Source organism: Sciurus carolinensis, chromosome 2, assembly GCF_902686445.1.
Source record: "Sciurus carolinensis chromosome 2, mSciCar1.2, whole genome shotgun sequence".
Lineage (NCBI taxonomy): Eukaryota > Metazoa > Chordata > Mammalia > Rodentia > Sciuridae > Sciurus > Sciurus carolinensis.
Genome location: NC_062214.1, coordinates 45,926,433 through 45,942,450, shown reverse-complemented (window position 1 = coordinate 45,942,450; position 16,018 = coordinate 45,926,433). Strand labels below are relative to the sequence as shown.

The 16,018-nt window shown below is 34.6% G+C and overlaps 1 protein-coding gene across 2 annotated transcripts in view; it reads right to left on the bottom strand.

Moving 5' to 3' along the window:
* Xrn2 (5'-3' exoribonuclease 2) overlaps positions 1–16,018 on the bottom strand; it is a 77,511-nt gene that overhangs the window by 12,868 nt on the left and 48,625 nt on the right. For both annotated transcript variants that reach the window (XM_047539965.1, XM_047539966.1), the window contains exons 24-27: positions 14,327–14,383; positions 4,527–4,595; positions 4,305–4,436; positions 1,848–1,975 (exon numbers count right to left, since the gene is read on the bottom strand). In XM_047539965.1, coding sequence (XP_047395921.1) covers positions 1,848–1,975; positions 4,305–4,436; positions 4,527–4,595; positions 14,327–14,383 — 386 coding nt within the window. The remainder of the gene's footprint in view (positions 1–1,847; positions 1,976–4,304; positions 4,437–4,526; positions 4,596–14,326; positions 14,384–16,018) is intronic.

Genomic DNA, 16,018 nt, shown 5'->3' with positions numbered 1-16,018 from the left:
ATAAACTTCTTTATGGGCTAGCCTGTCCTAGGTATTTCATTATACAAAATGAACTTATACATGTGGAATGAAGAGAAGCTGATTAATGGGAAATTCATGCTTTCACCTTTGCTACTCAAAAATCTTTTGTTTAATCAATGTAATAACTTCAGAAATTCCTCATAATTATCATCTTGAGATGATATACATATAGCTAAACAAGCTGAGACATGCCATCGCCAGCATTTCCACATCTCAATTCTTTTTCCTATTTGGAAGCTGTGCTGCCATACAGATGAAAGCAAAAGTCAAAGAGCCATAAGAAAAAGGGAACTTATCAGAACTGTGTCAATAAGTTGGCTCTAAAACCAAGCTGGACATGATTTTACCACTGATAGGGAAAATCTAAAGACATTAAATAGCTCTTTAAAAGTGAGTAGACTCTCCTGTTGTCCAAAGTATGACTTGATGTTGAATATATAGAAATACTCAGAAACTTTATTTTCTAAATCTTAGGAGGAAAGCAGTTATTTAACCTCTGTACCACACAAAATTCCCACAGGCTCATTAAACTCTGCACCCTTTCTGCACTTCACTAAATAAAATAAAATTGCTAAAGTCTATAGTTTACAAGATAGTCTCTCACAATTCTCCATTCACTGACTTTAAGGCATAGAACACTCCAAGTCACATCACAAGAGAAAGCATACCCTGGAAACAGAGGGCCCTGAGAGAATAAGATCTTCAGAATCCATTTTTTTCTTGGGTATCACATCCAGAAAATCTGACTTTTAGGTTAAAAAGTGGTTTATAATTTACTCAGCATTACAACAGTGGTAGGCACAGAGCATAAATATTTTCTAACATTCACTTTAACCCAGCAACTTAATAACTATGAATCTGGTTTAAAGAGCGGTGAAGGTTATCTGTATTGTGGTAGACTCTTTTAAAAAAAAAAATTTATGAAACATTTCAAACATTTAGAAAATAAATTTTCAAATGAGTATACATTCAGATTTAACAAATGTTAGCATCTTGCTACCCTATTTCTTCTCCCCCATGGTGCCTCTGTCTAGCTCAGTACCAATCAGATAACAGGAACTAGAGAAATAAAACCCTCACAATGATAGTGGTTTTCAGAATTTGGCACAAGACTTATATCTCCTTGATAAATGAGTGAAGCCAAAGAGTTCAAAGATAACATTAAACAGAGTTAAAGTTAGTGCAAAATCTATAAAGTCTAACATTATACTACTTTCTACCTTTCCCAATGTAATCAAAATACCATGTTAATTATTTTTGTGGTTAACACTTCAAAATTGTCCATAAGAAAAGTTATGAGGGGGTTAAGGAAGATCAAGATCTTAATAGAACCACAAGGTTAAAGGAACATTCCTACCTAGCTTTATTTTCGGTAGAAAGGAATATTTTTGGGTTGGAATGTGGCTCAGTGGTCGAGTGCTTGCCTAACATGCCTAAGGTCCTGGGTTTGAACCCCAGCACTGCACTGCAAATCTATGCACTGACTGACAATCTATTGCACTGATTTAACTGCCTGAATAGTTTCATTAATGGAATACGCACCAATCACCTCCACATGCCTTTCTACATGTTAACTAAAAACCAGATTTACAAGTAAAGAGAAGGAAGAAATTCTGTTCATTTTATTCAATTAACTATACAGTCAAGATAAAAAGTATTTGAAAGATTTTGCATAAAGTATTATCTTATAACTCTTAAAAAATTACATGTTTTTAAAGTCCATATTTCTGCACTGATACATGAATTTTTTTAGCAATAGGGATTAGAAATTAACCTTTGCTCTGATTTAATTTAGAATGGAAAACAACAAATTAGTAAAAACTTACTTGACATTAGTTTTGGGATTTGGGCTTGTCCTCTCAACAGTGGCCTATATAAGTTTCCCTGGTAAGTAGCTGGTGGTGGTGCTGCATTGCTGTAAATGCCAGTTCCTGAGCCTCTTGGCATAACATGACTGTAAAAGACCCCAATAACACATCAGAAAAAAACATAGAGATATATCCAGCCCACTAAGTTGACACAAATTAAATGCTAGGAGCCACCTCTTTACTACTAGACCTGATGAAGCTAAAAATAATTAACAAGTTTATTATTATAGTTTAAAACTGCATTTGATGGTAATGGTGACAGCAAATGTTCATTTGTTACATCAAGGTTCTTAACTGGTAATCATTTAAATATAAAATTATATTATGCAAAACAATAATGTCTTACTTCCCCCACACACCATATTTCATCATTTTTCATCTAGGACCATGCTGTTGCTATCGCTATACACATTACTCCTCTATATCTTGCTATTTTCAATTTACTATATCAAATATTACCCTATATTTTTAATTTTCATAATTATATACTATGTATACCTTAGAATCATAGAATAATTCACTGATATGATAGCTCATATTTTTAAGCCTTTCTTCTATTTAGTGCTAGTATTACAGATTATAATGCACTTGAATATTTATACATATAATTGGGTTCCTTTAAAATTATTTCCTCAAGATAAATTCCAAAACATAAGATTATGGATGAAAGACTGAGTGTCTTCAGAGCTGAGCATGGTGGTGTACACCTGTAATTCAAGCAACTCAGGAGACTGAGGCAGGAGGATTCCAAATTCAAAGTCAGCTTTGGCAACTTAGCAAAACCCTGGCTCAAAATAAAAGCACTTTTATGTGGCTCTCCAAAATAGGTGGAATAATGCAAAAATTTTTTTTTTCCCCCAGTCTTGGGACTGAACCCAGGGGTGCTCTGTCACTGAGCTATTAACTCCAGCTCTTTTTATTTTGAGACAGGGTCTTGCTAAATTGCTGAGTGTGCCTTGTACTTGTGATTCCCTTGGCTTTAGATTCCCAGGTCCCTGGAATTACAGGTGTGCTTCACAACAGCACAAGATATTATAAGACTATTCTAAATTTATTTCTCTCTTTTTTTTTTTTTTTTTTTGGTACCAAGGACTGGACCCAGGGGTGCTTAACCACTGAGCCACATCCCTAGCCCTTTTTGTATTTTATTTAGAGATGGAGTCTCACCAAGTTGCTAAATTGCTGAGGCTGGCTCTGAACTTGAGATTCTCCTGCCTCAGCTTCCTGAGCATCTGGGATTACAGGTGTGCACCCTAAATTTCTCTTTCTTTCAATACTGAGAATGAAGGCTTTCTAAAACAACCACAGTTGCAGCTAACATTTACACAGGGTTTAGGGACTATCCTAAGTTCATGATACATATTAGCTCACTAATTCCTACAACTTCAAGAGGTAGGTGTAATTATTGTCTCCATTTTACACATAATTAAACTGAGGCAGAGTGTTGTCCAATAACTTTTAAAATTATATTAAGTTGTAGAAAAGTCTACTAAATCCAAATATTTAAGGTCCAAAGCTCACTCTCTTAATCACTCTCTTAATCACTATGCCACACTGTGTCTCTTACTATGTAGGGTATAAATTACATGCTGATGGTGACTCTGCCTTAAAGTTTTTTTTTAATTTTAAAGACTTCTCCATTAATTAGAAATACCTATTTATGAGTTATCATTAATTCTTTAATCATGACTCATTACTATTTCCTCCAGCCTGTTTTTCTTTTTATCCTAGCTTCACCTGTAATTGTTTCACAGTCCTCTCTATTTACTGTCATTTCAACAGCTGGGAAAAAGATGATTCAACAGTTAAAAAGAGCAAAAGACAAAAATCAGAAATTTACAAAGAAGAAATATAAATGGCCAATATAAAAAAAATGGCTAGTTGAACATATTAAAAGATAATCTGAATAGGCCAAAAATGCAATTCAAGCAACAATGAACACCACTGTTCAAGTACTGGGTAAACAAAAATTTGAGAGACTAGTTGTTTTTATGTACTAATGTACCGATTAACCCTTTATACAGATTCTCTGTCATAGTAATTCAGTTGAAACTTCTTGAAGGTAAAGACAATGTTTTATTCCTTTGAAATAACTGTCAGTGGGCTAGGTATGGAGCTCAGTGGTACAGCACTTGCCTAGCATGCTTGAGGCCCTGGGTTCAATCCCTAGTGCTATGGGGGGGAAGGGGGAACTGAGACCTCTTAGAGAAACAATACAATTCTCATACAATATATAAAGACAAGAGAAGTGGATTTCTAAAAGCCAAGAAAAGCAGAAAAGCATCAGTCATTAAAATGTCTATAACCTTGATGTATCTTACAATCTCTTAGATAGCGGTATCAAAAATACTAATTTGCTTTGTCAGATAATTCAAAAAAAGCAAACCATACAAGGGACAGAAACCTACCACTCACCCCAAAGTCCTGAAGGCTGCCTGATCCAGGTGGACAGGCCTCCGGTCCCGGTTAAACCCAAGTTGGGGCTTCCACTGCCGTCCATTGCTGGATTTTTCCCAGTCACTAGGTTTTAGTACAGCTGCTGGCTTTCTGACCATTTGAAATTTGAAAATACAGTATTTAGTTACAAGGATGAACACCACCCACACAAAATAAACCTGGATAATTTACTGTTGTTACCTTGCTCCTGGAAGCATTACAGCTTTAAAAATGTAATCTTCAGCAAATTGTGGGTCTTTAAAATTAATGCTGAAAGAGAACAATAAACAATATAATGATCTGATTAATTCCTGGCTTAATTACCATGGGAACTGACATTATTTTTGGGTTAAACAATAAAATTCAAAAGTCTAAAAATTTTCTGTCAATGATTTACCAAATGACTAAATATCTTCCTCATCAAAATGCCTCTGATTCCTAACACACAGCCTTATTGTAACTTTCTCTGTGGGAAGAGCAATGTTGTAGCTAACCGTGGATAATAAGGACACTACACATTACTCTTGAGAAACTTCAGTATGATACTAGAGACAGGATGAAGAGGTTTACAACAAAAAATAAGTAAAAATATGTACACAAATAGCTAAGAAACCTATGAGGGCATTAAAAAAAAAAAAAAAAAAAAAAAAACCACTAAACCTCCTGGTTGGAATTCTGTACCCTGTTTTCCTAAAGTGTGTTTTTAAAATAATGGAATAGTCACAATTTAAAGTACACTAACCAATATCTGTTTTTTAAAACTATACACTCAATCTTTTAGTAAAAGCTAGGTCAAATTTCTTTTCTGGGAGTGTTAACGGCAGTGAGCATGTATGTGTATCTATCTCAAATGCTAGCAGACACATGCACAAGATCTTCCTTCTGACCCAGTTAGTTATGCATCAGATTTATACTACAGGGTACCAATAACATCTTTATTCATAATGTTAAAGACTGTAAACCCAAGTGTACAAATAATAGTGGACTACTTAAAGATAACCAGTGCTCTTTCTAAAAATGGAATCCTCAAGTAGTTTAAATTTTTAGTTAACAGAATACTTAACAACATGGGGAAAACATATACAACCAACTAAACATATATTCATCAAAAGGTTATCAGTGGGCTGGGGGTATACTCAGTGGTAGAGCGTTTGCCTAGCACGTGTGAGGCACTGGGTTTGATCCTCAGCACTGCATAAAAATAAATAGATAAAATAAAGGTACTGTGTTCATCTACAACTAAAAAAAATTTTTTAAAAAGGTTATCAGTGATTTTCTACAATCATCTCCTTTAATTCTTTTGTATATTTTCCAAAATTTCTCCAATGATTACAGATTTTAGTTATAGCCAAGCTAAATGATTTTACTGAAAAAGGTTTTAATGAACTTTCTGACATATTTAGATAGTTGATTTTTTTCCTTTTTGAACAATGCCACTTTAACAACTTTTCTGTTATACTGAAAATTTCCTTGCAGTTGGATTTAATTATTTAAGTGTAGTACATTAGCTTTACATTTATTAATAAAAATACCATAAGTTCAAGAACAGCTGAACACCACTTTTTTACTCAACCATTTCTTCTAACAACTCATCCTTTACTGGCATCTGTTTTCACCTCAAATGTTCCCTACTGGGCAAGGTAGCATAGGGAGGGAAAAATAGGGCAGTGATTTGGTATCAGGTATTACCCTGATACCAAAACCAAACTAAAATTAAATTTTTTTAAAAAAAGGAAAAAAGAAAACCACAGACTGATGAGCACATAAGCAAAATTTCTCAGAAAATACTAGCTAACTAAACCCAGCAGCCAATTGAAAAGATCATAAACCATGACCGATTGGGATTTAACCCAGAGATGCAAAAATGGTACAATAAATTAGATACAGAAGGAATATACCTGAACATAATAAAGGCTACATATGAAAAACTCACAATATCATGCTAAATGGGGAAAAGCTGATAGTGTCTCCTCTAAAAGATCTAGAACAACGCAGGATGTCCATTTTCATAACTCTTATTCAACACAGTTCTAGAAAACTTAGAGCATTTAGGCAACATAAAGAAATAAAGTGCATCCAAATTGGAAAAAATGATCCCCATTTACAAATGACATGATCTTATACAAAGAAAACTCTAAGGACTCCACCAAAACACTAGTGAGAATGATAAATTTAGTCAAGTTCCAAGACAAAATTAACAACAAAAACAAATCAAGATAGCATTTTTATAGACCAAAAACAAACTGTCTGAAAAATAAATTTTAAAAAGTAGTCCCATTCACAATGTCCAATGTTTTTAAACAATAAAATACCTAGCAGTAAATTTAACCAAGGAAGCAAAAGATCTCTACAATGAAAATTATAAAACATTCATGAAGGAAATCATAGAGATCACAAAAAAATGGAAAGATATTTCATGCTCATAGAAATAATATTGTTAAAATATCCATATGAAAATCCTCTGAAAGAGAATTTAGGAAAACTACCCATTCACAATAGCCTCAAAAAAAATAAAACACTTGGGAATCAATTTAACAAAAGAGGTGAAAGATCTCTACAATGAGAACTACAAAACACTAAAGAAAGAAATTAAAGAAAACCTTAGAAGATGGAAAGATCTCCCATGTTCTTGGATAGGCAGAATTAATATTATCAAAATGGCCATACTACCAAAAGTGCTATACAAATTCAATGCAATTCCAATTAAAATCCCAATGACATACCTCATAGAAATAGAGCAATCAATCATGAAATTCATTTGGAAAAATGAGACCCAGAATAGCTAAAGCAATCCTTAGCAGGATGAGTGAAACGGGGGTATCACAATACCAGAACTCCAACTATACTACAGAGCAACAGTAACAAAAAAGGCATGGTATTGGCACCAAAGTAGACAGGTAGATCAATGGTACAGAATAGAGGACACAGAGACAAACAAATAAATAGTTTTCTCATACTAGACAAAGGTGCAAAAAACATACAATTGAGAAAAATGTCTTGTTCAACAAATGGTGCTGGGAAAACTGGAAATCCATATGCTGCTGAATGGAAACTAAACCCCTCTCATCCTGCACAAAACTCAACTCAAAATGGATCAAGGACCTTGGAATCAGACCAGGGACCCTGCACCTTATAGAAGAAAAGTAGGTCCAAATCTTCATCATGTTGGCTTAGGATCAGACTTTTTTAACATGACTTCCAAGGCAAAAGAAATAAAAGCAAGAATCAATAAAATTGGGATAGATTCAAACTAAAAAGCTTTTTCTCAGCAAAGGAAACTATCAGCAATGTGAAGAGAGAGCCTACAAAGTGGGAGAAAATCTTTGCCGCACATACTTCAGATAGAGCACTAATTTCCAGAATCTATAAAGAACTCAAAAAACTTTACAGCAAGAATACAAATAATCCAATCAACAAATGGGCTAAGGAAATGAGCAGATGCTTCACAGAACAAGATCTTCAAGCAATCAACAGATACATGAAAAAATGTTCAACACCTCTAGTAAGAGAAATGCAAATCAAAACTATCTTAAGATTTCACCTCACCCCAATTAGAATGAAGATTATCAAGAATACAAGCAACAATAGGTGCTGCAGAGGATGTGGGGGAAAAGGTACACTCATACATTGCTGGTGGGGTTGCAAATTGGTGCAACCACTCTGGAAAGCAGTGTGGAGATTCCTTAGAAAACTTGGAATGGAACCACCATTTGACCCAGCTATCCCACTCCTTGGCCTATACCCAAAGGACTTAAAATCAGCATACTACAGTGATGCAGCCACAACAATGTTCGTAGCTGCTCAATTCACAATAGCTAGATTGTGGAACCAACCTAGATGCCCTTCAATTGATGAATGGATAAAGAAACTGTGGTATACATACACAATGGAATATTAGCCACAAAGAAGAATAAAATTATGGCATGTGCAGGCAAATGGATGAAGTTGGAGAATATCATGCTAAGTGAGATAAGCCAATCCCAAAAAAGGAAAGGACAAATGATCTCTCTGATAAGCGAATGATGATAAATAATGGGGGTTGGGAGGGAGGGAAGAATGGAGGAAGGAGGGATTGTATAGAGGAAAGAGGGGTGGGAGAGGTGGGGGAAGGAAAAATAACAAATTGAGACAAACATCATTTCCCTATGTACATGTATGATTACACAAATGGTATGACTCTACTTCATGTACAACCAAAGAAATAAGTTTTACCCCATTTGTGTATAATCAATCAAAATAAATAAATTATCAAAAAAAATCCATACTACCCAAAGTGATCTACAGAGTCAATACATTCTCCATCAAAAAACCAATGGCATTCCTCACAGAATAAGAAAAAACAAAACAAAACAAAAATAAACCCAAACTAAACCAAATGCCACCCCAAAACATAAAACTGGAGGCATCAAAATGCTTGACTTCAAAACATTCTACAAAGCTGTGATAATCAAAACAGCATAACACTAGCATCTTTTAAAAAAAAGAGAGAGAGAACAGAATAAAAGAAATTAATCCATGTGTTTACAGACAACTGATTTTTGATGAAAGGGCCAAGAACACAGACTGGAGAAAGGACAGTCCCTACAACAAATGATGCTGGGAAAACTGGATAGATGTATGCACAAAAATGAAACTAGTCCCCTACCTCTGTGGGGAAAAAAAAAAATCAAAATGGACTAAGAACCTAAATTTAAGACCCCAAACTATGAAACTACTATGGGAAAACACTTTAAGGTATTAGAATAGGGCAAAGTAGAAGCCCTACAAAAAAAACGATTCAAGTGCCTACATTCTCAATTCTCCCAAGGAATATACAGAGCAAGTTCCATTCTAGAGGCACAGGACACACAATTCACTCGTTATATACAACATATGTTTTAACCTCTTGAGACTTAATTCTCATGTGGAACCCCAAATGAAATGGGTTGAACTGGAGTGCAAAGTGCAGAAACAGAAGCGGGCAGGAAAAAAGGCTAGCTGAACTGGGTTATGGTCACAAAGGGCTTAACTACAACCTGAAGCCATTTTAAGTGGTCAGTAAGGAAATAAAAGTAATCAAAGATACATTTCAGAAAGAAGAAGCAAGCAGCACAGTGAAAGAGAGCAGAAGGAGACACCTATAAAGAAGTCACGGACATAATCTAGGTAAGAGTCTTCAACATACATTTGAGAGGGGGATATTGGGAAACTACATGGAATGGCAGGATTGGAACTAGAATGAAGATCAGACTCAGATGAAGGCTCAAGATTAAGATTTTATCTGCTAGTCATACACAGACTTAAGGCTAAGAAAATGATGGAAATAGTCAACGATCCCAGGATTGGAGGGATAATCTCTTCTGAAGGAAGTTAACAAAAGATTTAATAAGATAACTGAAAGTAAAGTTTGGGAAAACAAATCCATCTAGTCACTCAATATGTGCAATTCACTGTATATACTATTTAATAAAATTTTTTTTAAAAATCCCATTTTTCATACACATGCTCTAAAAGATAAAAAATTTCCAAGCCATTAAGAAAATAATTTCCAAGATATTCCCCATTGTCCCCCAGAAGAACCACATATAACAAAGTAGTCTATACACTTAATATAGTACAAACCATTAAGTGACAAAAGGAGTACCTAGTTTGGAGGTCTCCACTGAAGGAACAAAGACGCTATTTATGCCCTCAAAGATTAAAGCATTCTTTTTCCTTGGGTCTTTGAGAACAATATGAAATTATACTCTCTCCTAAAATGAGCTAAACTTCTGGTAAAGAGATTTTTAGTATTTTAATTGGTTCCTAAGAATGTATACTAAGATCTACTATGTTGTTAGAAATTCACTGTTCCAAAGTGATAGCTGAAACAAAATTCCTAAAAATGAAACAGATAAGGGAAGAGCCAAAGGGTAACTTTTTATATGAATTCAAACTCTCAAAGTTCCTTTATTTTTTCAGGTTTATAATTTAAATTCTTATAGGTAGAGCACTGATGGGGAAAAAACCCAGAGATTACCCTTTGACAATTTCTACCATCTGAGGCTAAGGCATTAATCGTGGAGAGTTTACCATGTGGAGGGAAAACAGTAACACTGAGATTAGGACAGGAGCAGCCTGAATCTCTCAGGTCCAGGGAAGAAACAAATAGTTAACAGAACAGTCTCTGGGGGCTGGTGATTCAGCTCAGTGGTAGAGCATTTGCCTGAAGTATGAGGTCCCAAGATTGATTTCAAGCAGAGCCAAACAAACAAACAAACAAAACAAAACAAAAAAACCTTAAAAACCCTGGAACAGCCAATGGATTCAACAAGCTGACCAGCTAAATTGTATTTGAATTGATACTATTTTGCCTAATTCTGTGACTTGCAGAAATATTTTCACCTACTTTTTCCAAACATGGAAACAATATTGCTAACTTACCCAGCATTAGCCTCTACCTACCAGGTCAGCCCCTAAGAGCAATATAATGGATCTCTTCCTTAATAAGTGACCTCTTTCACATTTTCATTACCTGCTTGTCTTCATAAGCACATCAAGTACAAAATAAACAGAAATTTAAAACTTAAACATGGTTGAAAATAAGGAAACTGAACAGTGCTTTTACCTGTACTACCATAAGAAGAAAACATAGCAAAGTCTCAATAGAAAAGTAAGGGAATGTAGAACACTTTTCCCTGATTTAATTCACTCTAAGAATTATCCTTAGGAATGCTACATTAAGTACTAGTAACATTTGAAAGTAGTGGCACCACTTTACAAAGAAAGCAGAAAATTCCAAATACCAGGTTTCACTTTTACTCTACGTTTCCCTGATACGTTCTGTAATTAATGCTAAATCAGCACACCAATGCAAACTTTCTTGTAGGGAAAATTTCATGATTCATATATTTGACATTTTAAAACACTTAAAGTTTATAGAATTGTGACATTCTATCAGAAGAGGTTAATCAGTTCAGTGTCCTATAAAGTATTACAGGCAGTGGAAGTTAAAACCTCCCAAATGTTCTCTACCATCAAGTCTACTGCTGATTTCATGTATTCCACTTTCTCCAGGCATTTCTGATTTCAAATTAGCCTGCCAATAATGAAACTTACAAATGCTGCAGTAATGGTTACATTAAAAACTCCATCTCCACACATAATCACATTTTTTAAAAAGAATCTTCTTAAAGAAAGAAAATTTTAAGAAATTTCTTAAAGAAAGAAAATTCTATTCTGTCCCTCATTTACCCAAAGATGAAAACGAAGTTTGAGAAACACTCCTCTAGAGAAAAAAGTTTATGGCTCTTGGAACAATCTGACAAACACTGCTTCCAATACTACAAACAACTGAACCTTTATAAAGATTTAGAACTATGCTAGATGCCACAAGAGAAAAAAGAAAAACCTAACAACACTAAATATAACATGCACAAAATTATATAAATTATACACTGTGTTTTAAGGGGAAAAAAGCAACAAAGGGTAGGCCATGGACAGGCAGAGAAAAAATAAAAAGAGCATTCCAAACAATGGGAGGAAGACAGAGAGGTCAAAGAGATGCTGAAGGGACCAGCCTGGGTGGCAAGGAGACGTCCTTGAAGAACTAGGGATGCAGGCACAGAGCTATTGCTCTGCCAAATTATAACAGGTCTCAAAAAAACAAAAGGGTACATGTATGTGAGTACATGTATATACCTACCCCTTGAAAGGAACAGAAAACTGTGCTGCTATACTGGGAAGACAACTTTTCTGTCATTTTAAAGTCATCCACAGAAGGCTAACAAAGAACTACTCAAATAATACTATGTCTAAGAAGACCAGGATAAGGAAAATTAAGGGAGACAGCTTAGTTCTATTCAGTTATGCTATTAATATGATGAATGACATATGAGATTAGAACTGAAAAAGATCTCCTAAGTCACAACTGACTGTATTCCCTAAGGGTTCTTCTATGAACTTAAGAGAGTTGAGACAGTTCAAAGAAGCTGGGGAGGTGGTTCAGTGGTTCAGTCCCCAATAACCCCCTCAGGGCCCTGGGTTCAGTCCCCAATAATCCCCTCACACATATACTAACAAAAAACTTAAGAACTTGTGTGATATATTTTTGAATATGATGGGAATAACCAACCCAAACTCAGCTTAAGAAAACAAATTCTCAAATATGGAATGAATGCATTCAAACAGAGAAAGGGGGGGATGGCAAGAGTCAAACAGAAAAAACTAATAATGGAGGCTGCATTTTAGATTTTCATTTATAAAGCAAATATAATGCCAAGATGCACAACAAGCCCTGGGGGAAAACACACAACACACACACACACACACATACACACACACACAGCAATAAAATGGATCTTGGCCTCAAAATTATTCCTCAGAGGAAACACTGAAAAGTACCTCATAAGGTAAAAGTTAACTTTAATCTTTCACAAATTCTTTAGGAAATTAACTCAGAATCAGTTTTATTTTGAAATTATTCTAAACATACACCTGAATAAGCACACAGACCTGAGACTCATTTTATAAATCTAATTAACATAGTGAAAATATAGTGGGTACCAAAGACCCCTTCAGGCACAGAAACAACCAACCAACATCATCATCAACCAAACGAAAACTCCAGATCTATCCATTAATTCTTTAACTCTCCTTTGGACAAGCCTCTCTATCCTTATTAGAAAGTTAAGCAGAATTAACTATTTCTAGAGGGCTGGGCAGGAAGGCCCTTGAAAAGATGCAGAAAAACTGAGGAGCACAAGCAAAAATGTGACAATTCAAAGAGAGAACTGGTGGAATTAACCAGCCTGAAGTGACAATGCAAGTCAGAGAACACAAGGGTAAATACACAGAATCCACATGAATTTGTCAGAGCCAGATTGTTTGTGATGGGCTTAGGAGCATGGCTTTAAAGTCTGTACTTCATCCTTAACAAAGGAGTACAAAGACAAAGACCCAGGACAAATTATGTGTAAAAATAAACAAAAAATTATGTGTAAAGATAATGAAAGCAAGATTTTCCCAACTTTCTATAAATAAAAACCTGGAATTTCTAGAATGTCAATCATTTACTACCTAAATCCATTAAAGATAGGAAATAAACATATTTATACTTGAGAAATCTACACAAAATCTAAAATGTTTTCTGAGGAGAGAAATCAAAAAAACAGGTAAGAAAGAAAGAATCAGGATTAGAAGGCTTTTACCAAATTCTTAAGTGTCTGAGATGTATTTGCTTTAGTCTTGCCTAAAGAATGGAGAAAATGACAATAAAAACTCTGCTGTCAAGATTACTATTTATATTACACAAATAAGTAAGTTTATTGGTTTTTTATTTTAAAGTCATATTATATTTTACATTATTTTTTACTCAGTAGAAAGTACCATCACTACTAAATAACTGGAGGATAAATAAATTTTCCAGAGAAGAGAAATTAGCCCTTTAAGTTTATGATAACCTTATTTATTTATTTACTGACTTACTTATTTTGTAGTGCTGGGGAATGAACCCAGGGACTCATGCATATTAGGCAAGAGTTCTACGGCTGAGCTATATCCCCAGCTCTACCATGTTTGTGATAAAAATTTTCACAAACATTCTATCTCATCTAATAAAACATATCATATAATGTGTCTTTGTTTTTAAACTCTGCAGGACCACAACTACAAAAATAGTTAAAATAATATACTGAAGTTATGTGAGTTGCTGGGGTGTAGAAGTCTATTTGCTTCTACATGGCATACTACTAGAAACTCACTCTCTACCTCCCACTTTCCTAATCCAGGAAGAATTAGAAGTTGTCAGGGGAAACCAGAAAACAGATAAGCATGCTTGTTAAATCAGTAACCTTAACAATATACATAATTTAAAGTCAAGAGGCCCTGCTCTGAGTTCTGCAACACAGAGACTCCACCAATCTCAAAGCATTGATGGATTAACAGTTGCCATTTCCTTGTGAATCAGAGTTCTTTTAAAATTTATTTATTTGCAAGTGCAGAGCTGTGTTCGGAGTGAATGCTATGAATTTAGGAAAACCTACCTGATTGCAGTGTTCTGTGTCAGATCCCGTAACATGGGAACAGGAGAACATACTACTCTAAAGGATAAGAAGAAAAGAACCATCCATTTGTAAACTGTAAACTTTTAGATAACAGGAAGTAAAATGTTAATATGTTTATTAGGCTATAGAAAAGCAAAATAATTAAAAGGAACAAACAAAAACAGTATGACCATTTGTATCTTTAAAAAATGACCCTACCTTCCTTGTTTATCATTTCCTGAACAGAAAATAATTATGAGCAAAAGGTTTACATTAGAGTTTGTAAAACAAAAAGAGCAACCAAAAAAAAAAAAAATTAAACAAAAATGAAAAACAAAAAAAACCCCTGGCACCTTATAAATGAGAAAAATCAAAATGTTTAGCCATTAACCATATGCTATTTAACCTCATTACTAATCAGAGAAATGCAATTGTAAACCACTGTCAATAAGCACCCACCAGACTAACAAAAATTAAAATGTAACAATGTTCCAAGAATATGCCAGGATCTGCCAACCAGATCTCTCACAAATGGCCACTGGGATTACAAAATGATGTAACCACTTTGAAAAACACTCCACTGTTATCCAGAAAAGTTGAAGACACACATACTCTGTGATCAGCAATTCCATTTCTGAATACATACCTATATATTCATAGTCTCAAACTCTGATCTCAGAGTTTTCTGTTATTTTTGTTGTTTACACTTTTAAAAATTACTGAGTGGGGGAGCAGGAGGTGAGAGAAGAACAAAGGAACTTTGGATTGTGTACAGGGAAATGGGACGGGAGGGGAGGGGTAAGGAAAGACAGTGGACTGAGACAGACATCATTACCCTATGTACATGTATGACTATAAGAATGGTGAATCTACATTGTGTACAACCATAGATATGAAAAGTTGTGCTCCATTTGTATAGAATGAATCAAAATGCAGACTGTAAAAATTAATTTAAAAAAGTTACTGAGAACCTCCATGAGCTTTTGCTTATATTCATTATATCAAAATTTACTGAATGAAAATTAAAACTTTAATTTTTAAAAATTAAGACATTTTAAAGATAATGAAAAATCTATTACATGTTAACATAAATAACATTTTAATGAACAACAACTACCTTTTATAGAGCAAAACAAAAATAAATGAGAAGAGTGTCATTGTTTTACAGTTCTGAAAAATCTCAGTATCTGTTTTGTTTTTTTTTTTTTTTTTTGCGGTACTGGGGATCGAACTCAGGGTCTTGTGCTTGCAAGGCAAGCACTCTACCAGCTGAGCTATCTCCCCAGCCCAGTATCTGGCTTAATACCTGTAAGTCAGACTCTCTTCTCTGCTTTTCAGTTCATATCTTAAAATATCACACTACATTTATCTTCTGAAAAATTCCTTTGTGCACTCAAGAAGAAAATAAAGTGAGAAAAACAAGTAATACCATACAATCTTAGTGTTATTATGAAAATAATTATGGTCTTGTAGGTGCACTAATAGGGTTTCAGGTACCCTGGAGTTCCCTGCATAGTGTGAGGTCTACTATATGTTAAAGAGCTGGGCCTTGAATCCAATTCATTTTTCAGTCCAGCAAGGTTTGGCTCTGTGTTAAGTATTATTTTCTCACTACTACTAGAGAATAAAATGTTAGACAACAAGGAAAAATGCTAACTAAATTCCTTCCAGTCACTTCAGTTATACACAAAT